The following is a 23,761-nucleotide window of genomic DNA, read 5'->3' as shown; positions in this document are numbered from 1 at the left end:
TTCAAATTTCTTGAATTTCAATTAGCATGAAAGTTTCGAAATTTTCTCAGACTGAATTTCTAATTCCATGTTATTAATATCGCCATCTAACAATTGATTTCTGAAATTCTATTCTCTATTCTCAGGAAAAAATCATCCTCATGGAAAATTTAACCTTATTGTTGGCTGATGATATATTTTGAAGATAAAATATTTACCTGAGCATGAGCATGATGATAATTCTTGAATAGAAGATGATGAAAAAGGGAAGAAGATTTTTCTTCCTCTTCACCGTGTGTGTGAACTCGAGTGGGAACAAAAAATATCATCATGAAAATTAACATCACTTTGATATAGAATTGCATTTGCCTGGATTGAGAACTTCAAACTAAACATTATCATCTTTCTCTCTCTCTCTCTCTCTCTCTCTTATCATCAACAACTTTCTGTTGCTTCCTATTCAGAACTACTCACAACTTTCATCTGAAACTGAATCATTGATGAAATTACATTGAACATAATAATAAACAACAATAATAATCAACCTCAGATTCATCATCATAATCAGTTTTTTTTTTCATCATCTTGTTCATCAACCTAATTGTTGTTATGATTATTTATCATTAACCTGTCAATTTCATTCTGTTCAGTTCATTCAGGGTGTTTATATCCATGTGTTCAACTATTCAGGTGGATTTCTCGATTCAATTGTTGATTGTAAATCACTTTGAATGAAAGTTTATCAAATATTTTACATCGATCCTCGTGTTTAACCAAATCGCTATTAAACTGAATACAAGTGATAACTAAACTTTATATAAAGTTAATTGTTATTCGTGTTCCCATCTAATTGGAGATTTAAAAAGTTTTATTTTATTTTTTTTCTGCTTCTTCTTGGTGAAACAATTAAATCAATTAATTGGGTTTATTAGTTTTCTTATTTCTTTCCTGGTCTTGAAATCCTTCAATTGACAATGGAGGATTTAAATTTATCGTTAACTGAACCATTTTCATCGCAATTAACAAATAATCATGACAATCGCTCACCGATTGCTGGTAAATCATTAAGACCAATTAAATTTCACTTTGCTTTCAGTATTTTGGTAATAATTGTTGTTCTGTCAACATTTTTCAATGTCAAATCATCATCATCAGGAATTTACAGTACCAGTGGTAAGTTAATCATCCAACCTCATCCGAATTCAATCATTTTCATGTAATATTTAATTCTTAATGAAAATATCTTCATCTTCTTTATCATCTTCATCTTATTTTCATTGATTCTTTTCAATTCTTTCAACTGAACCTCAAATTAATTCCAATTCAATCCTTGATTCTCATGAGATATTAACCATTGAAAGCTTTTTTTTATATGTTATCATCAAAATAACCATGATGATGATGATGATGAAGCCAAAAAATCACAATTAAATAGATTTACCATTCATCATAATCTTAGCTCCTCTTCCTGAATTTCATGAGAACTTATCTAGACCTTTTCCACCTTCATCCCAACAATTATCATGAAAAGATCAACATGTTTATCCTTTTCAGCAGATTATTGAATAGCTAATTTAGGCCAAGAAAACGACATCATCATCAAGTCTCCCACTTGATCATCATGATCAGTTCACTGTGAAAGGTCATTTATCTCTAGCATCTGAATATTAGCTACATTATGAGCTTTATATCAAATGAACACTTGAACATCCAGTGTAACTTAAGTGTCTCTCCACTCATCATCATCAGAATCCATCATCATCACCATGAACAAGATAAAAAAAGAGTAAGAAAAAAATTTCAACATATCATCGATTAGTCATGATAATTACCAAGTCTTCAGGTTTCATGATGATTAAGATGAACAGAGAATTGATTAGTCATTTTGGGAGTGAAAAAAAACTCGACTTCTCGAATTAAATGTCATCAGAATAATCGTGACCCATTGGTGACCTTTTTCCTTTCCAAGAGTAAAAGAGATTGACGAAGATACAAAAGTTTCCAGTTCCATGAACAATTCAGTTTCCACATCCTTTCCTTTTCCGGTTCCATATACGATTACTATTCATATGAGATTATTATGAAAAGTTTAACAGGGAAAGTTAAAAGTTTTCATGATAAACATGAAAAGTAACATCATGTTATTATCATGATTATCTGATTGAAATCTTGTTGATGATATTTGTTAGCATTTAGTTGAGATAAAAAAACATGATAACATTATCACAGTGATTTAGTGATAATATTATTATCGGGATGAAAAATTTATCATCACAAGTTATTATTTTTTCATCCTCAAGGGAATTATATTATTATCATGATGATGGAGGAATCTACATTTGCATTGATATCAAAAGATTACAAGAAGAAATTGAGAGTTCGAGAGTTCGAAAAGTTCTAAACACTTTTGCCTTTCAGGTATCGATTCGAGATGATCCTAGTTCATTGGTGATTAAGATAATCAGTGAATTGATTAGTTGATTTTGTACTTTATTGATTATTGGAGAAAATTAATTATGGGTTAACATTAATTATGATTAATTTTCTCTCTAATTATCTGATCAATCAAGTTAATTTCTCATTCCTCTGAACTTTTCTGATAACATTGAACGAAACTAATTGCAAGTTGATTTTGTTTTAGTTCATCAACAATTTGATTGTTCATTTTAAGTAATAATAATCAGTAAATTGATTGTTCAAGTTTAAATTACTATTAATAGCTGATTGTTGATCGGTGAATGATTAATTTATTTCAATTGTGATTTGAAAACTGTTTGAATAATAAGATAACAGCACTTAAGTTAATTGTGATCACTTAATTTTCTTGCTAATTGATTGATTAAATATCAACTTTTGATGAAAAGTGATTAGATTAACTTGTTAAATTGTAAAAATCATAAACAAAATCAACCGAGGTTAATTGTTTCTGGGAGTTAATTAGTTATCAGCATTATTAGTTAATTTAAAGCGGAATATTTTTTTTTTAATTGTTGTGATGATTTAATTAACTAAACTAGGGAAAAAGGGACAAAATTATATCCAACCATTAATTGGGTTTACTTGATTGTTAATCAAATTAAACAACAATTAACAACCCGGCAGTTTAATTGTCTTTGTCTTTGGATAGTTCCAACAATTTAATTGTTATCCCTGTTGTTTTAATGTAACTAAATTAGCAGAGAAACAATTATTTAACTTCCTCTTCCTTTTTGTAAATTAAATTGTCAGGAAACAATTTGCTGATCAGTAATTAACTTAATCCAATTAATAGTACAATCGGAATCATCATCACCAAGAGTCATTTGCATAAATCAAAAGGGATTGAAACTTTTTCATCCAATTCAATTGAGTTTAATTGTGACAATCCAATATGAATACAGAGATTGATTAACAATCAAAGATGAACAGTTATTATTGATTGTTGATCAACAATTGATGATTCATCGTATTCATCGTGATTGATTTAAATCATCTGATTGAAAATCATTGTTACATTTAAATTGATCCAAAGGTTAAGCAAATATATTGTTCACAATTCTGGTGAGGTGAATGTTCAAACTTGGATCAATGATCTAACCTTTCAGAAGTTTAAATCTAGGATGTCATCTTCATCTTCATCTTTATCCTCATCATCCTTGTCATCCTCATCATCTTACATATCATGAACATGAGAGATAAAGGCTAATATCATGAAACATTCAGATGAGAATAATAATTTTTTCATTCTCCTCGAAAATATTTTACCTTGAGAAAAAAAGTTCTAAGTGAAAATTAATCTGATTCAGTTTCTCATGAATTTCATTTGATATAAAAGGTCAACAATTGTAAATAATGAATCAGTTGCTCAACTTTAATTACAATGATAATTAATTTTATCACTTAAATTGTTAAGTCAAATGATGAATCACTCAAAGATCAATAGATTAATTATTTGGTAACTAATCAATTGATTACAATCAATTAGGATGAAATAAAAAGGCTCTTAACGAAACAGGAAACGGAAATGATGCTATTAACAGTTCTTAACTCTCAAGATGATTACATGAGAGTTGATCTTTGATTAACTTTGAAACAATATAACTAAATGTTATTAATATTGTTCAAATTAATCAAATAATATTTAACTTGAAATGATGAAAATTTTCAACAAAACTAACAACAGTTAACTTAATACAAAAGTAACGGTAAAAGTTGAAATTTGATCAATATGAACAATTTTACCTTTGGGAATCCATTAACTTGATTGTTTACCATGAAAATTTATCGGTTGTTGATTTAGTTATTTGCTAAAACTCAATTGTTGATTAAAAACTATGGTTTTCTTTTGCGGTTTGATTGTAATAGTTAGTTAACTGTGATCGGTTAAGCTGAACAATCAAATCAGTAACAGAAAAATTAAAACTGATCCCAATCAATTTCTTGAAAATCAAAGTTAAAGAACCAATGATGACAACAATTAAATGCTGATGATTTAATTGTGATTATATTTGAAGAAAATTTCAATAGTAAATTGGTCATCAGAATTACTAATGGTCAGTTCCGATCAGGATCAATGAAATGTTTTAAAAGATTTGAAACTTTGAGTTTTTTTACCTCAGAAAAAATCAATAAATTGTTCATTGATTTCATCTGAACCCGATTCAGTTAAACAACAACAGTTAACTTGATTACTAAATTGTTTCCCTATCATCATTGGACACTTGAAATTTTAATTACACAGCCTACTATTAACTACTACTATTATCATTGATAAACATCATTAATCAAGTTAAATGTCAATGTATCATAATTGTCACTCCAACTCAATCATAATCGTCACCATGATTGACTGGGAAGATTGTTAGTTGATGATAATCATGGTTATTAATAGGAAATACTTGACTGAAAGTGATTAAATATTAGGTTAATTGTTGGAGAGAAAAAAAAATCCATGCTAATCAGTTTGATCTTCAAAAATAATCAACCAACTACAATTACTCCAGTTAGAGTCTGATCGAAACTTAATTGTGATTATATTGATTGTTATCCTATGAAATTGGTTGATCACAATTACCTTTAATAGTATTAACGATAACTGGATTAAGATTTAGATTATGATTGTAATCAAGTGGAAATAGTTTCGAGTCCAACTAAATTAACCCAACAGATTAACTGAAGATTCCGATTGGTTAATCTATTGATTACTTTTGATTTAATTGTGTTTAAAGAGGATGGAAAATCTAAAACCGAAATGTTAATTACTATCGTAATCAATAAATTGTGATTGTCTTGATAATCTCAGGATTATTTAGGTTTCATCATTGGGATTTGAACAAAGTGTTTCATTCAAGGATAATAATAATAGTAATTATCTCAACTGGATTAGCTTTAATTGTGATATATTACAATAAAAAGTAATTTAAATTGATCTTAAATTTTGCTGAGTAAAATGTTCACACCTTCAGGATGATTCAAAGTGATAGCATTTAAATTGTAACATTTAAAGTTGATTGTTATTCATTGAATAATATTCAACAATTGACTCCAAGGTATATCAGATTATTCATTTTATTCAGTCAGAACTTCATGAACAATAAGATTAAGTTTCAAGATCCAACTGAATCATCATCTTCAATTGAAATAAGTTCAAATTGTGAATATTTAAATATTTTTTTTCCTTAATCATCATAATGATTAATAGGAATGAGAAAAAATAAATATAAACATAATTTCCAATGGTAAACTTTTCCCTCGATTCTTGAACCTATCAAGTTAATTGTAATCAAACTGTCAACGTAAATTGTTACATTTCCTGGTGTGTAAACTAAATTGATTTGTCGATGGTGATAATTGATTAAATTGTAATCAAATTGTAATTGCTAACAAAATCTATTATCGTCATCACTTGTATCCTTTTCCCCTTAACTGACCACTAAGAGTGACCATCACCCATTGAGCAACAATTAAGGCAAAAAACAATCGTAATTAGAGATTGATTAATAAATTGTTTCCTCTATAAATTGTATGCTAATAGGAAATCATCTCGAACTAATTGATTACAATTAACTTAAACGTCTTATAATCTAAATTAATTATCTTTAAATCTCCTTAATCATTTCCCTTATTTACAATCAACGTGATCGATGAAGATTAAGTTACTTACAATTAGATTTATTTAAATTTAAGTCACCTGATTATCTAATCAACGTGATTAACTTTTAATTAAAACGATTTGATATCATTTACTTTTCAATTGTTTGAATAAATTGATTTTCCAAAACTTTACTATTAACTTAATCGTTTTAAATATTGATAATCAATAAATCAACATTCAGATAAACTCATGATAGTTAATCAAATCCCTAATAGAAATTAATTAATAATGTTAATCATTTTTATCTACAACTGATTGTTGACAATTAATCCAAGATAACAATTAGAACCTTAATTGTTGTTTATTTTATCACTCGAAATCCCCAAAGGTTATTGATATATTATCTTAATGTTATCTTAATTTGATCCCAAATCAAATCAAATAAAATCAAACCAAATGATTAATTTGATTTGAATCTCTATTAATAGCTCAGTTTTTAATCATAATCAGTTGATTAACATACATGAGATTATTAATCAGCTTAATTAACTTGATGGTTTAATTTGATTATTGAATAATGAGCCAATTAAATTGCAGGATAATTGGACAAAATTGTCGAGTGTAATTGAATTAAGTGAAAAAATGATTAAATTGTTTGTCAACAAATCGTCAATTTGAATTCTGATTGTTACCAAATGAGAAAAGTAATTCAATTTAAACGACAATCGTAAATAAGATGAAATTAAATGACAATTTTATTGTACAAGAAAAAGTTACCTGTTGATTTAGATTAAATTGTTAGATTGAAATTCTGGTTCCATGGATAACAATGAATTCTTATGGTCAGTTATTCAGGAGGAGACTGAAATGAGAATACTGAATGATGAATAAGAGAATTGAAATAGTTTCAACTATTATGATGAAGAAAATGTTGAAAATTTTCATGAGAATTGAGGAAGAATTTTTCATTTACATAAATATTCATATTCCAGGTTAGAAGTTGAGGAAAGGAAAAAGAATTTCAATTTTTATTCTCTTCTCTTATATTTATTATCGTTCTGTTCTTAGGTTTATATTTAATTTCCATGAGAATGGTAATAATAGTTTCGTTGATTGGTTTCGTTATTGATGATTGACCATTGGGATTGAAAGAGAAGATGAAAAATGATGATTATCGACTTTTTCACTTTCTAAATTCGCTTTAGTTTCCTTAACCTTTTCCACCTTATAGATCGATAGAATGCTCGAAATGTTCAGACTTCGAGTGGAACAAAAAGTTCTAACTATATAATAAGATATTTGAAAATAATGGAGATGATAATGATTACCTTTATTCTCATGGAATTGATTTGATATTTGATTGTTATTTCTGCTAATTGTCAGATCGACAAGTGACCTCGGAAATGATGGAAGACTATGGTGACGGTGGTTTAGTTAGACTGATTTTAACTAAAAAGTGAGTAAATTTGATTTGATTGTTTTCTCTTAATTGAATAATTGTTCCTCTAATTGTTGATCCATAGACACACTTGTATAAGACGTGGAGCCATTTGTGACCTCAGGCCAAATGACTGTTGCGGTAGCTCATTGTGTAAATGTAATTTGTGGGGCACTAATTGTCGCTGTCAACGGATGGGACTATTTCAAAGGTGGGGGCGAAAATGAATTAACAACAATTAACTGATCATTCACTCATTCACTTCACTCTCAATTCTGGTATTAAATCACTTTCATCATCATAATCATCATTATTATCATATTTGAATCTCTCTCTCTCGCTCTTTGAATTAATTTGATTGTTTTGTTTGTTTCCTCTCATTTAGTTATAATTATTAAATTGTAACATGATTAGCAGATATTACTATTTGTTATCTCAATTATTATTATTATTTGGGTTGGATTTGGATTTACAATTAAGATTATTGTGAAAAAATCACTAATGTAATAGGTTATCATTTATGATTACAATTATCACAATAAAAACAAAAGTTTAATTAAAAACCATTTGATCAATGTAATGATAATAACAATTAAAAAGAAATATGATCAACAATTAATTTGATTAACCATTTATTTCCAACCCAAGGTAAGTAAATTCAATGTAAGATCCAAAGATTCACCTTGAACTCATTTTCTCTTCACAATTAACTAATTGTGATTAAATTTTCTAATTAGTTACTTTGCCCGATAAAAGGTGTCACTGTGCCGAGCTCGGTGTCCACTCGAGGTTAGATGTCGCTACCAACCAAAGACACGGAGAAAACAACGTTAGTGGGAGGAGATTAATTTGCGCAAACGGTTAATTACAATTGACCGAGAGCAAATTAATCTGCTCTTTGCGCAGGGAAAAAAAGCCGAACCCCTACTAACGATATTTATTTTCACTCTCAACTTGTCGCTTTGGTGTTAACGTCTATTTGATTTTTGTTTATTCTCCTGTTTAATTAACTAATTACACCTTTTATTTTATAGTTAATTAACTGTGTCTCACTTTGATTGTTAGAACTACGAACGCTGATCAAATTGACATTTGCTTTGTGAAATTATTCCTTCTAATTCCATAGTTATGGGCAATTCTTTTTTGGAAATTTTTTCGCTTCTTAAATTGGTAAGTTTTTGCTTCTTTTATTTACATTTCTTGTTGGAATATTATTCAAATTATTTGATTATTAGTTTGTTTAATTGTCAATCTATCTGATCTTGGATTGTATTAGTTGTGGTAATTGTGTTTTTGTCTGTGAAAAGTTTTTGGTTGTTGATTGTTGATGATTTGAAGTAATTTAAGACAATTGTTTTCGGCTTTAGTTTTGATTGAATTAACTTTTCTTGATTCACAAATTTCAACTTTAATTCAGTTAAATTGTCGTCTTTTTTTCATTTGTTTTATTTTCTTAATTGTGGATTCAGGTCAGAAATTGATGATTTTTCTTTGATTGTGTGATGATCGTAGGGAAAAGTTTGCAATATTGTCACAATTAAAAAGGGTTTGGTATCAAATTAGTAAATTGAATTGGTTAATTATAATCAAATTGTGACAATTTGATTCTTAAGGGAAAGGTTCATGTGAGTTTTTTTTGTTGCTTTCTAATCACAATTAACTTGAATTTCACTATTTAAATTCAATTACTTTCTGTTGGTCGTAGTAACTTTATCGTCATCAATTGTTGATTCAGTGTTGATTGTTATCAATCAGTGAAATTGTATTAATTAAATTATTATTGTTATTATTTTTGAAAATTCATACACCACAATAATTCAAGTTGATTGATTAGCTAATTATACAAATTTAATCCATTGTTATCAACATGATCCGTAATATTGTAAAATTTTAAGAGGCTTTTAATTTGATTAGTGTCTGGTTAGTTTCTTGATTGTCTGTTTAACGAATCACAATTACTAAGTATCTTTAATTTTGTTTTTAAATTAAAGAAAGTGATTTATGGTTATTTGTATTCATCCTTGAACAATCTTTTCTCTCTCTCTCTCTCTCTCTCTCTCTCTCTCTCTCTCATCATCTTCATCTTCATTTTTGGGTATCACTCATTACCACAAGAAGGATTTAATCACTTTCCACTAGTTAATCATCATGATTACTATTATTATATTCATTTGGTTATCATTTTTTTCACCTGAAATGTTGATAATTTTGTAGTAGCAAAAATGATAACAACAACTTTCCACTCGGTGGGAATATTCAGTGTATACACTTCATCTCCTTCATCTCCTTTTCCTCCCTCACTCTTTCTCTTCCTCTCTCATTGCTGGTGGTGATTTACACTTTGATCTCTAGAGATTATCATCATTATCATCATCATCACCATGTTTTATTTCATGATTGTTTGCGGTTTGGTTTTTGGGTGAGAAAAATTTCATGGATCAAAATCTAATCCTAATTTTCTGGTAAACATTTTCTTGCAAGTAAATTGTTTACTCAATTGTATACAACAGGTAAACGGATTTATCATCATCATCATCATCAACATCAACATCATCATAGCTTTTCTTAGGTATCACAAAGATAATGATGATGATCATCATGATAAAATGAGAGAGTGAGAGAGAGAGAGAGAAGAGGATTGAGTTTGTTTCCAATGTTTTTATTGTTGTATAATAATAATAACACTTTTTTCATCATCATTTCCTAACATTGACAGTTGATTGTTAATTTGAAACCATTTTTTCAGGTAAATCAACTAACAACAATCAAACGGATTTTCATTAAATGAGCCATGATTTTTTTGTTCATCAACTTTTAATGATGAGTTTGATTGTTGAAATTAACAATTGGCTACTTGGCTTATTGATTAACTAACGATAAAATCAAATTGAATCAAAAACAACTGAAAACCTTTGGTTTTGACTCTAATATTGTTTCAAATCTTAAATTGTGTGCAAATGTAAACCTCCCAATTAGATTTAATTTGTTAATCAAGTATCACAAGGATCGATAAAATTAACAAAAAAAAACAATTTGATTAATTCGTCATAACTGATTTAGATTAGATTCAAATACCAGTAGCATCACAATTATGTTAATCATAATCACCCAATCAAACGGTAATCAAATAAAAAACCTTTTCATTAACAATTCAATTAACTTTTTCCAATATTGTCAAACCAATGGTGATTAACTGTCAACAGTTTTATTCAAAATTGATTGAAACAATTGATCAATTAAATTCATTTAAATTGTAATCATATGACCGGTAACCGTTAACCACAACAACAGTTACCTTCAAATGATTAACAGTAACCAGTTAAATGACAATCCATTCATCACAATTTAAACATGATTAATATCAGCTATTATTCATAACGATTAAAACAGTTGAACTAATTAGCTACAATATAGTTGTGATAATTAGCAACAATTAATAAACTGATTTAATGTAAATCATTTAATCTAGCAAATTTTCAATTGAAATTTAGGACAAAGTGATAAGGGTTTTTATATAATCGTTAATCATATTATCGGGATAATTATTACAATAATCATCATCATCAACAACAACAACAACAGGTTCTTTAGATTGTTATTAATGTTGACAAGATATTTCCAATTGATTAGGATAATTAAAATAACAATCAAATGCTTATAATTATAATCGACTAGATTAGCAAACTTTTAATCAGCCCCTAATAATTATATGAACAATTTAACCCATTATCAGTTAATTGAATCCCTTTGCTGTTTAATATCTGAAGTTTGATTTTTTGTTTTTGCCCTTTAAACAACAACAACAACATAAATCTTGATTCATGATGAAAATCAATGTTAATTGTTGTTGATCCCATTAATTTGAGGGCATAATTTGACCAACAACAATAATATTATCAGCCTCATTTCAGTCCGAGTATTAATACAGATAGACTGGTTTCCATGAACGGGTCACAGTTACATGATAATCATTTATGATGATACTAAAGATGATGATGATGATGATGATGATGCCCTATAGTCACTTTCTTATTTTCTACATGAAAAAAAAACAAAGTTACGTGTGTGTAATCATCGTTGTTGATAATGAAGATGAGCTGAATTGCAGGCGAAATGGTTAACTACTGGTTATTACTTTCTAATTGTTGAAACCAGTTTTCTATTTGAACTAAAAACGAATACGAAAATTTTCAAAGTAATAAACAGCCCAACCTTTTAATCATCAACGATTATGATGATCTATTTGTTGATCTCTTTTTTATTCTTTCTTCTAGAACTTTTCTTTTCTCTATTTATTCAATGTTATCTTCTTGTATTCTGACCTGACCTAGTATTTTTTACTGATAACTAAAGGCAAAGGTCATTGATGTTTTGATGAGTTGTTACAATGACGTTTTTTGTTTCTATGGAAACTTTTTCTTTGAATAATTGATCTCGTTAGTTTACCGTTGGTATTTATACACTACCATCATCATTGGTATGCGGTAGAAATGACCTGATACCGTTACGCATCCTTGTAATCGTCTTTACCATTTAATCAGCTGACCTGGTTTCTTCTCTCTCTCTCTCTCTCTCTCTCTCTCTCTCTCTTCTCTTCATATTATTATTATTATTATTATTTCTCTTGTAAGGAGAAGAAGATGATGACGATGATGAGAATAGACAGAGCAAGGAAAGTAAGAAGAATAGAAAGAGAGAAAGAAAGAGAAAGGAAGATAATGATGATGAGCTGAAATTGAGGTTGGGAACAAAATGGAAGCCATGGTCATCATCATTAGTGTCGTCAGGATGAATTTTCAGTCCACTTTATGATGACGATGATCATTAACAACAATAACAATTTTGATAATATTCAGGATGTGATAATGATAATTCATGGTACAAGTAACAATTGAATGTAAAAGTTTGAACCTTTGCTGAAAAACACAGAAAAGTCAAAATATTCATTAATTAAAACCCATTAAAACTAATTGTTATTTATATGTTTCTGATTATAAGGAAATAAATTGTTAGTTTGATCAGATGAATTTTTGATCGTAAATATCAATACAATATTATTTTCAGCTGATTGTTTGATTATATCATTTCCTTGTAAATATTATCATTTTTCACTATTATGAGAAATTACCAATAACATTACTATATGAGAAGTTGATTGTCTTGATTAAATTACAATTGATTAAATGGTTAGTAATGAAATGGAAAAAAAAGTTGAATGAAAAAAATGTAATCCTTAATCACTAATCATCATGATTACTTTTGATGCACTTTAACTATTGATTGTAACACCAGCAATTAAATAATAGTTGTTGTTGATGATCAGACTGACCAACAAACAAATATCTAATTGTTATCAATCAGGAAATGTTATTTTCGTTGACCAGTAACAATTTATCAATTGTCCAACTCATTGAGTTACCTTAATTTTTTTTTTCTCAATGAATTTACCTTAATGTTAATAAAACAATTATCACTTTAATATTAATTGTTTTGTTAATCCACCTACTTATTGTTTTTACTACAACAATTATGATAACTATTACTATTTAATTAGTTACATTGTTTTCTTACCTAATAAGTTGATTGTTTTCGCGAATCAATGAAATTGATATGATGATGAAACTTTCACATTTTATCAATTAAGAGCTGATTCTATGAAGATAATACTTGTTAACTTGTTGATAATGATGATGAACAACATGATGATGATAATAAAATGAACTCAGGCCAGAATTGCGATTGAGTTAATCAACACGAAAAATCGTGATAATCATCAGATGAATTTCCATCATTTTTTTTTCCAGGTAAATATCAACACGAATTCAAGGTTTTCCTTTCTGCTTGTTGATTGTTTCATTTACTATTATTTTCACTCTTAATCTGAGCTTCCAAATTTTTAATATAATAATAAGTTATTATGATAATAATTTATCATTATAATTTATTTATTCAAATGATTTTCTCACAATATATCATTCAAATTTTACACGCTGCTAGTTTATCATGAGTTTTTTACCTCTTTTCGTCCTGCAATTTGATTATCATGATGATTATCACTATTGTGATGATATTATGTTATTAATTGAATTAAACTACGGTGACCCAAGTAAATTGTGTCTTCATCATCTGTTGATTGTTGTGATTTACAAGCGAAATGGTTTAAATCATGTTATCCATGAAGAGACTTTAATTTGCTTCCTTTTTTTTTTGCTGCTTGTTGATTGTCAACAGAACCAACCAAATGAATTAACTGTTAATTGTTGGTGATTAACTTTTCAATATTCATCTACCTTTGAGAAAATTTTCCTTCACTTAGCTTTTTTTACCTTCTTAATTAACCACCTAACTGATTAGTGTTGTTGTTTAATTGTAATTTACCTTTTTCCCTTTTCTTTCTGGTCAATGAACTATTGTTTTGGTTAATCAAATGATTAACTAATTTTAATCAATCAGTTGTAGATTTTACTGCTTCCCTGTGATTATTATTTCAATCATTTACGGATTATCTCAACTCGGATTATAACCATCATTCATTAATCTCTATGTTAATCTGCTAGTAATCAATTTTTATCAGCGTTAATTGTAATTTAATTGATCAATTAGCTTTAATCGTTCATCGCAATTGTAACTTTTACCTTAAACTCTGGGTAGTAGATTCACTTGTTTGTCCAGCTTTAATTACCAATCTAATTGAATATTAATTGATTAGCATAAAACTAGAATTGTAATTAAATTTGATGATTAATTAATCAGAGAATCGACCGATAGTAATTAATTTTAATGCTAATTAGAAAATCTTTTCTTATACAATCTAATAATCAGATACTCATGATGATTATAAATTAAGAAGCTTATGTTTAAGTTAATGGTGATTAAAGGTTACAATTAAGATGATCTCATGATTGGAATCGGATCTAATTCATTTCTTCAATCAACTGATTGTTGGAACAGGTATTAAATCACCTTGAAGATGATGATGATGAGAAAGAAGATAAAAAAGAAGACAATAGTTTCTCTATGATAATAAGACTTAATTTTAATTCTTATTTTCTTTTATTGAGAAAGTAACATGAAGCACTGAGAATGATCAATTCCAATGGAAACTCATGTTCATGGAGCTCAACTGAATCAAATGAATTGATGAGTTGATTGTTAAATTGCCTTGGATGATGTTATTATTATCATTACAACAATTTCTAAATTGTTGTTTATCAATTTTACCTTCAACTTGAAGCCTTTTTTTTTGTTGTAAACTTCAAACACATCAATTGAAATGATGGTTAACAATTAACTTGATTGAATTGAACATTTTTCCACTTAGGCTTAATCATGATGAAATTTACAATCTGAATTAAATTACTAGGCACTCCTCATGTTTAAAAATTGTATATTTAATTGTTAATTGTTATAGTTAATCTAATGTTGATCAACTTTTTAAACTGTTACTGAACTTTAAGCCAAAGTAATGAATGGGAAGATTGAATTAATGATTAACTGGTGAGTTAATTGTTCATCATCATTATTATAATAATTATTTCACATTCAAAAGAGTTGGTTAAGTTAATTAGAGCGAGATTAACTAATAAACAAGTTAATTAAACAAGGAAACAAAACAATTTAACGGTAACACTACAAGAAGGTTAAATTGTATTGTCAAAAGTTGTAATTGTTGTTGTTAACTATCATTTGATTGTACATTTAATTATTAATCTAGATGATTAAGACTTAACAATACATTTGTATGATGATACAATCAACTACTACTATTAATAGTTGTATTATTTAATTGTGATTAATACCTGAAGTCTATTGACTATTGGCAATGTACAGGTGTGGAGAGAAAGATTTGAGCCAAATTCAATCATTAATTTCTTGAATATTAATCATAGCAAATCAATTATTTTCCATGATTAAGATAGAGAATTTAATTCTGAGTAGAAAACTATCAATTTTGAAAATTTTCTGAAAAAAAATCGATCGAAAAATTCAAATTTTTGAAAACACTGAAAACGTGAAATTAAGATTTTCGGGTTTTTCGTCGAGAATTTTAGTTTTTCGAATATTTCGAATTAGTCAAGTTTTGAAAAACTTGATGAATATCTGTTTCATACACGGAGAATAAGATGGACATGCTTTTGAAACGAAAATCGAAAGATAAAAATTTTCGATTTTTCATTTCAATCAAAAAATAACATTTTTGCAATTTTTCAATTTTTAGTGTTTTCGAAAATTCGAAATTTTTTTTCGAATTCATGTCCAAAGCCACTCAAATTTAACGTCAATTTAAAGACAACTAAATATTCTATTTGAATTGCTGAAAAAATTTTCTTAAACTTGATTGTGCTTTATAAAATTAACGTTTTAATTTGGCTCAAATGATTCTCTCCACCCCTGTAATTGTAGACAATTTAATCATAGGAATCAAGTTTTGATTGAAAGATTACAACGTAATTATAAGTTATCATTTTTCATTGATGATTCATTGATTTTTTTGTGTCTTAATTTTAATAAACTACCAATTGAATGACATTAGAATGTAATTAATCAGTTAAAATTAAATTAGTTAAGCTCTTCAACTAAATTAGCTGAAAGTTTCAGGTCACGCCAACGAAATCAGAATTAACAGAAATGTGAAGAAAAAAAAAAGTTAAATCAGTTTTGATTAACACTCACACATTTATATTAATTTAATTGTAAAACGTGTTGGAAATGTTAATTTGATTAAGAAATTGTATTAATAATTGTGATCGCCATCGTAATTAACATTACCTATCAAATGATTTTTTCGTAATCAGCTCAATAAGATTAAGATGATAATCCGATTGATCTTAATCTGGTTGATTATTTGATATTATTAATGAAAAACTGTCAATCACTAATTACAACAATTTAATTTTACTATAGTTAATTATTGTTACTATTAATATTTGTTAGTTTGTGTAACAATTAAAATGATCAGATTAAATTGAGTAAAACTTTTTTTTTCAATTAACAGATAACCTCAACTGATTAAGAATCTGATTATTATTATTATTATCATCATTAAGGCTTTTAATTACTACCAATTGAATGATTTTTGATTATTTTGATTTAATTGAACTTGAAAATGTTTATTATTGACTCTGATTGTTAATTTGATTGAGTTTGGAAACAAAATACAATCTTAATCATTACAAACATTATTATTATTATATTAATAATATTGGAACAGAAATCTAATCAAAATAAATTATCAATAATCACGGTTGTTGATTGTGAACGTTAACCAACAACAATTAACTAAATGAATGTGAATTTAAAAATCCTTGATTGTTAATTGACTTATAATCTGATTGAGATCAGGTCACCCTGGAGACAAATTGTAAACAGTTATGATTAAATTGTTGTAATTGTAACAAGAAACAATATAATGATATTGATAATAATGATTACGATTAAAACTTTTTAATGAGTTTCACCACAATCAAAAAGTTTTAAATCACAATTAACTTAACAACCCGTTGAACAATCAACAGCAAGAGTGATAATAAACAATTGGGAAAAATTATTTATTTATCTTTTCATATTATTAACCACAATAGATTTTGATTGTTTTAGTTAATAGTGATAAATATAATTATGATCGAATAATTTAACTAACAATTAAATTTCAAGGTTAAAACGTTATTAATCATCATTCATTGTTATCATTAAATTGAACAATTTAACTAAACAATTTCGATTAATTTAAATGTTGTTTACCATCGTATTCAAGGTTACCATTGGATTTGTAAATATCTTCCCATATCCTTAACCGATAATAATGGTAACAATTAGTAAATTGTATCGATGATTATTACCATTGTATATATTGATTCATCTTCTTCATCTTCTTCATCATCATTATCATCCCATCAACCTATCATCTTATCAACTCTTTTATTGACCTCAAGGTTGTTGGCCGTTGATACTTTTGATTTCATGTTGTTAACATGGAGGACTAACTGGTTTCAGTGTTTTTGTTTCTCCTACCTGAGTTTTTTTCCTCTCAGATTTACCTGTAAATCAAGATTGAGATGCAAATCTATTCCCGACATAATCTTTGTTAGTATTACCTGTTTCATGATAATCATGAGATGAAGATGATGTTGTTTTCATGAAGAAGAAGAAAAAATTGATGAAAGTTGTTGGCGTTTGTTGTGTATGGAAAGTGAACATCAGTCAATTTAACCGTGAACATTTGGTGAGAAGATGATTATGATTAGTAGGAAGCACTTTGATTGTTGTTGATTGCTTTTTGTTTCTAAATTGTCTGGATTATGTCTGATTACTGTTGCTTGATTGTTGATTGTTGATCGTATTCTGTTTGATCAATGTGAATATTTTTCTGGTTACTTTTTAATACTTTTTTCTGGTTTGTTGTTGTTGTTGTTGTTGTTTTTATCTTGATTGTTGTTTACTTTTAACTTTCTTTTCTTGTCTCAAGGTTAATTGTTGCAAACTTGTTTCCTTAATGATCATTATGATCATGATGATTTACATGATGATGATTTAATAAGAATAATTTATATTTGTTTCTAAGGCGTTTTTACATTGGAAAATTTTGATCGCTTCTCATAGCAATTAACATCTAATTGTTGTTTATTATTTTTCCTCCGGAAGTTTCATTTGTCTCATATCACTGACAATTTATAAATCATTTCCTTAATATATATAAAAGTTTCACTTAATTGTTAATCAGTTAAGTAATCAAAGAAGAGAGAATACTTTTAATTGCTGAATTAAAAATATCAGATTGCAAATTAATAACAATTTACCTTAATCACTTATTACTTTAATTGTAAATCTATCATCAACTCCTACATCATCTTAACTGTACTAATCATTTTTAATTGTAAAAACTTTTTTTACTTTGATGGTTGATGATTTAAAGTATATAAGACAATTAATTTTTAGCTTTATGATTCAGCTTTAATTGCAATTGAATTAACTTTTCTTGATTCACAAATTTCAACTTAATCCAGTTTAAATTGTCATCGTTTTTTTCACTTATTTCAATTTCTTAATTAAATTGTGGATTCAGGTCAGAAATTGATGATTTTTCTTTGATTGTGTGATGATCGTAGGGAAAATTTTGCAATATTGTCACAATTAAAAAGGGTTTGGTATCAAATTAGTAAATTGAATTGGTTAATTATAATCAAATTGTGACAATTTGATTCTTAAGGGAAAGGTTCATGTGAGTTTTTTTTTGTTGCTTTCTAATCACAATTAACTTGAATTTCACTATTTAAATTCAATTACTTTCTGTTGGTCGTAGTAACTTTATCGTCATCAATTGTTGATTCAGTGTTGATTGTTATCAATCAGTGAAATTGTATTAATTATTGTTATTATTATTGAAAATTCATACACCACAATAATTCAAGTTGATTGATTAGCTAATTATACAAATTTAATCCATTGTTATCAACATGATCCGTAATTTTGTTAAATCAATCATAATATTGAATAAAGTTTACATTGTTAATCCATTGAAAAGATGAAGTAATTAGGAAAAAAAAGGAATTGTTAACAACTAGATGAATCAAATTGCTCGAGCAATTAGTTGATTAAGTTTCCATAACCAGGAAATTTGTGTTCAGTGTTTGGATTGACACATAAAAATAGTAATCAATTGTTGATCTTTTTTTATTTGTTGTAACTTTGATTAACTAACATTAAATTGGTTACTTATGGTTGATGATTAGATAATAGATTAGTGAACTATTAATATTATCAATTGCCCGAAGGGGTTTTCTGTCTAATCTAATTTAACACAGTTTAAACTGATACGTTGTCACGTAGTTGATATTAAATTGAATTGTTCAATGATTGTGGTTCGAGAGGATAAACCGTTAATCTTAATCATGATGATTTTAATCATTTACATCATTTTATTAGATGATAACATGATGGGTTATAAATTAAAAATAATAATTAAGATGAGGAAGAAAATTTTGATCAATGTGATCTTTTAATTATCTGATTGTTGGTTTTAAATTCTAATTGTAATCTTAAGAAGTGGCTTTTAATTTGATTAGTGTCTGGTTAGTTTCTTGATTGTCTGTTTAACGAATCACAATTACTAAGTATCTTTAATTTTGTTTTTAAATTAAAGAAAGTGATTTATGGTTATTTGTATTCATCCTTGAACAATCTCTCTCTCTCTCTCTCTCTCTCTCTCTCTCTCTCTCACCTCATCATCTTCATTTTCATTTTTGGGTATCACTCATTACCACAAGAAGGATTTAATCACTTTCCACTAGTTAATCATCATGATTACTATTATTATATTCATTTGGTTATCATTTTTTTCACCTGAAATGTTGATAATTTTGTAGTAGCAAAAATGATAACAACAACTTTCCACTCGGTGGGAATATTCAGTGTATACACTTCATCTCCTTCATCTCCTTTTCCTCCCTCACTCTTTCTCTTCCTCTCTCATTGCTGGTGGTGATTTACACTTTGATCTCTAGAGATTATCATCATTATCATCATCATCACCATGTTTTATTTCATGATTGTTTGCGGTTTGGTTTTTGGGTGAGAAAAATTTCATGGATCAAAATCTAATCCTAATTTTCTGGTAAACATTTTCTTGCAAGTAAATTGTTTACTCAATTGTATACAACAGGTAAACGGATTTATCATCATCATCATCATCATAGCTTTTCTTAGGTATCACAAAGATAATGATGATGATCATCATGATAAAGTGAGAGAGTGAGAGAGAGAGAAAGAGGGATTGAGTTTGTTTCCAATGTTTTTATTGTTGTATAATAATAACACTTTTTTCATCATCATTTCCTAACATTGACAGTTGATTGTTAATTTGAAACCATTTTTTCAGGTAAATCAACTAACAACAATCAAACGGATTTTCATTAAATGAGCCATGATTTTTTTGTTCATCAACTTTTAATGATGAGTTTGATTGTTGAAATTAACAATTGGCTACTTGGCTTATTGATTAACTAACGATAAAATCAAATTGAATCAAAAACAACTGAAAACCTTTGGTTTTGACTCTAATATTGTTTCAAATCTTAAATTGTGTGCAAATGTAAACCTCCCAATTAGATTTAATTTGTTAATCAAGTATCACAAGGATCGATAAAATTAACAAAAAAAAACAATTTGATTAATTCGTCATAACTGATTTAGATTAGATTTAAATACCAGTAGCATCACAATTAACAGAAACTCTACAATTTGTAATCAATAAATCATTTACAACCAATTCAAAATTAGACTTCGCATTGTTGTTGTTTGTATTGTTGTCATTTAATTGTCGATAATCAGATTTGAAATGATCTCACACAATTTAAATTTCAAAATTTTGAATCTAATCACAATTAACAAAAATCAGCAGCTACTGTTTATTTTGTTACTCTCAATCAATTCCGATAATTGTAATCATGTTATTATTGTTGTTTAGGTTAATCATTTACCATTAATAGTTATGATCTCCGGATTGTTTAATCATTATCATTACAATTAATGATTTCAATATTGATATAATTCAGTATAGCAATTAACTTTTTCCCAATCAATTTGATTACTCATTTTCCTTTTGTATCTATATCATAATCAGCTAATTGTTTATCAATTTGACATTGATTGTTAACTAAATGGCTTGAGCTTTTTTTTCCTAATCATTTTCACAATTAAGGTCACTTAAAATTGATTTTCAACCAATTTAATTTGTCCCTTGATTGTTACTCTATATATCAATTGATTCTAATCCATATTATCACTAAAGTTAATTGTATCAATTCAAGTTCATCATCAACAACAATACTGGAGGTGATGATGAACTAAATTGTAGTAACAATTATTTAATTCTCATCATATTCAAGTTATATTTCACTTGTTATATTATTACACTCACTCAACAATTACAATCTTTGTTTTCACTAATCATCATTATCTTAAATCCCACTTATTATCATCTTATTTAAACACAATTAAACAATCATATTAACTGTTTTCTTTTTTTTTCTATTTTATCATCAACATAATCAACTGATTGTTGTGCCTTTGTTTGGTCATGATTATTTTGGATAAACGCAATCAAAACAAATTGTCAACAGTAACATCACAATCCTCATCATCGACAACAATTAACTTATAATTATGCTGATTATGGTCCTGTTTTAATGTATTTAGATTTGGTTGAAGCCTTAATGTTTTTTGGTTAAAAGAAGCTGGAAAAATAATCAACTTGGAACGTCCCGTTAATTGGATTAAATTAAATTATTTCTATCACATTGTCACCATATTATTCATAATATTATCAACTATTAAATCACCATGAATCAAGAGGATATTCACACCAACGGAGGAGGAATTAAAATCCATCTCTACGAAGATCCGGTTACATTGAATATTCAAACACCGAAATCACCGAACTCGGTTCCATATGAAGTTCCATTCATTCATAGTCCATCAGCGACCACCATGAATACGACAACAATGATCATCACCTCTAATGGTTGTGCCACTTTGGGTCAACGTAAATCAAAATCATCTTCAATTCCCCGTTTACGATCATCTAAATCAACATCAGCTCTCAACAATAATTCAATTGAATCGTCAACGGGTGAAACTGGTACTCGAACATCACCAACAACAACAACAACAACTTTACTCGAAGAGAATGAAATTTATCAAATTGAACGATTCTATTTGGCCCATAAGACATTTGTATACGTTTCCCGATGTATGGCTAATCTTTATTTCACCAAAACTGATCTGATCAACGAAGGACGAATCTCTTCACCACGGTCACATGAATGGTCACTTGAGAGAACCGGTGTACCATTGATCATCTTCGATAAAGGGGAAACTCGAGCTCGAAGTAAACGACAATTGAAAATTTGTCTCGCGGAAAGAGGGACTGGTTTCAATCTATGGGGCGATGTGATCGACAATCTAACCGATTACAAAGCGGTCCACCCGTGTTTCCATACGCTTTACTTATCGTGTGACCATCGGCAAATGGCCGGACTTTCATTTGATTCCGCTGATGCAGCCGCTGATTTCCTTCGGAACATTGAATCGATAACCTGTGACCCCTTGAACATCGCCCTGTCAGCGCCCAAAAGATTAATGAGTAAAAAGGAAAAGTCATCAATCAAATCAAAAGGAAAACGGGAACAATTTAAATTACCTCGAAAAGAGGACATCTCATCACCTTGTCTATTCCAACATGTGATCAACGTGGACACCAAAGACTTTGATCGTCTCTTTTCAATCTCATCACTGGTTCCTCATCATCGAGTGAATCCAGAATTACGGTCACTTCATTCACTCAACACTTCCTCTTCCTCTTCATCATCCTCATCATCTTCTTCATTTTCTTCATCATCAGTACCCGTTGTTCCTCCCTTTCTTTCATCTCCATCACCCGTTGCATCAACAACATCAAATTCCTCCATGACAACAAGTTCTTCAGAAAATTCTTCCAATTTTTCTGTTTAGAAAAATCAACCAAAACAACAATCTATTAATTGTCCATCTCATCATCACCTGAACCATCATTTTCTCTTCAAGTGAATTCCGTTTAAAGATCAACAATTAACTAATTTTTTCGTCTTCTTTTCAATGATGATCGAAGCTCATTTTCTCCATCCATTTATTATCACCAATTTATCCAAGAATTAATCAATTCCCAGAGAAAGAGCAACTTGACTTGGTTTTCAATTTGATTCTATCATGATTTCATCTGAAGTGATCAACTCTGATTACAAGTTGATGGTCTCAAATTGAAATCATCTACTTGAAACAATTAAATGATAAATCAAATTGCTAAGGACAAGATGATGAACGAGATTGTTTGTCTATTTTTAGTGCCAAGTTACAATTGTAAAATGATTACGATAACTTTATGGATTAATTATCAATCACCAATTACTATTTACAAATCAACATAATACAAAGAGAAAGTGAATCACTAATTGTTCACAATAAACTAAATCAAATATAACAATTGAGAAAGAATGAGATAAACACTGGATTTAAACTGATTCTGTATTCAAACTCTGTATTTTTCACCCTGTACATTTAAAACTCATCGTGATGATTTAACTTTTCTAATTAACTAATGAGAACAATCAATTTATATGTATATTTTTAACATTTACATTGTAATTGCATTAATATTATTTTCACCAATGGTTTTTAACAAAGATAAATTTGTTGCAGTTAATCAATAAATAGTAAATCTTTAAAAAAAGTAAACAACA

The 23,761-nt window shown here is 28.1% G+C and overlaps 2 protein-coding genes across 2 annotated transcripts; both read left to right on the top strand.

Annotated features, from left to right (window-relative positions):
* The first annotated feature begins 168 nt into the window (after positions 1–168).
* LOC128396882 (U8-agatoxin-Ao1a-like) lies at positions 169–8,099 on the top strand. Its single transcript, XM_053357530.1, has 3 exons — positions 169–1,152; positions 7,436–7,508; positions 7,576–8,099. The coding sequence occupies exons 1-3, from the start codon at positions 954–956 to the stop codon at positions 7,715–7,717; spliced, it is 414 nt and encodes a 137-aa protein (XP_053213505.1). The 5' UTR covers positions 169–953; the 3' UTR covers positions 7,718–8,099.
* A 334-nt stretch (positions 8,100–8,433) lies between these two features.
* On the top strand, positions 8,434–23,751 carry LOC128397341 (uncharacterized). The gene is made up of 2 exons (XM_053358057.1): positions 8,434–8,660; positions 21,608–23,751. Exon 2 carries the CDS (start codon positions 21,828–21,830, stop codon positions 22,995–22,997), a length of 1,170 nt encoding a protein of 389 aa, XP_053214032.1. The 5' UTR covers positions 8,434–8,660; positions 21,608–21,827; the 3' UTR covers positions 22,998–23,751.
* Positions 23,752–23,761: the final 10 nt, after the last annotated feature.

The sequence above is a fragment of the Panonychus citri genome, unplaced genomic scaffold (assembly GCF_014898815.1).
Source record: "Panonychus citri isolate SS breed McGregor unplaced genomic scaffold, ASM1489881v1 Contig00028, whole genome shotgun sequence".
NCBI lineage: Eukaryota > Metazoa > Arthropoda > Arachnida > Trombidiformes > Tetranychidae > Panonychus > Panonychus citri.
The sequence above is the reverse complement of the archived record's forward strand: the minus strand, read 5'-3'. Positions and strand labels throughout refer to the sequence as shown.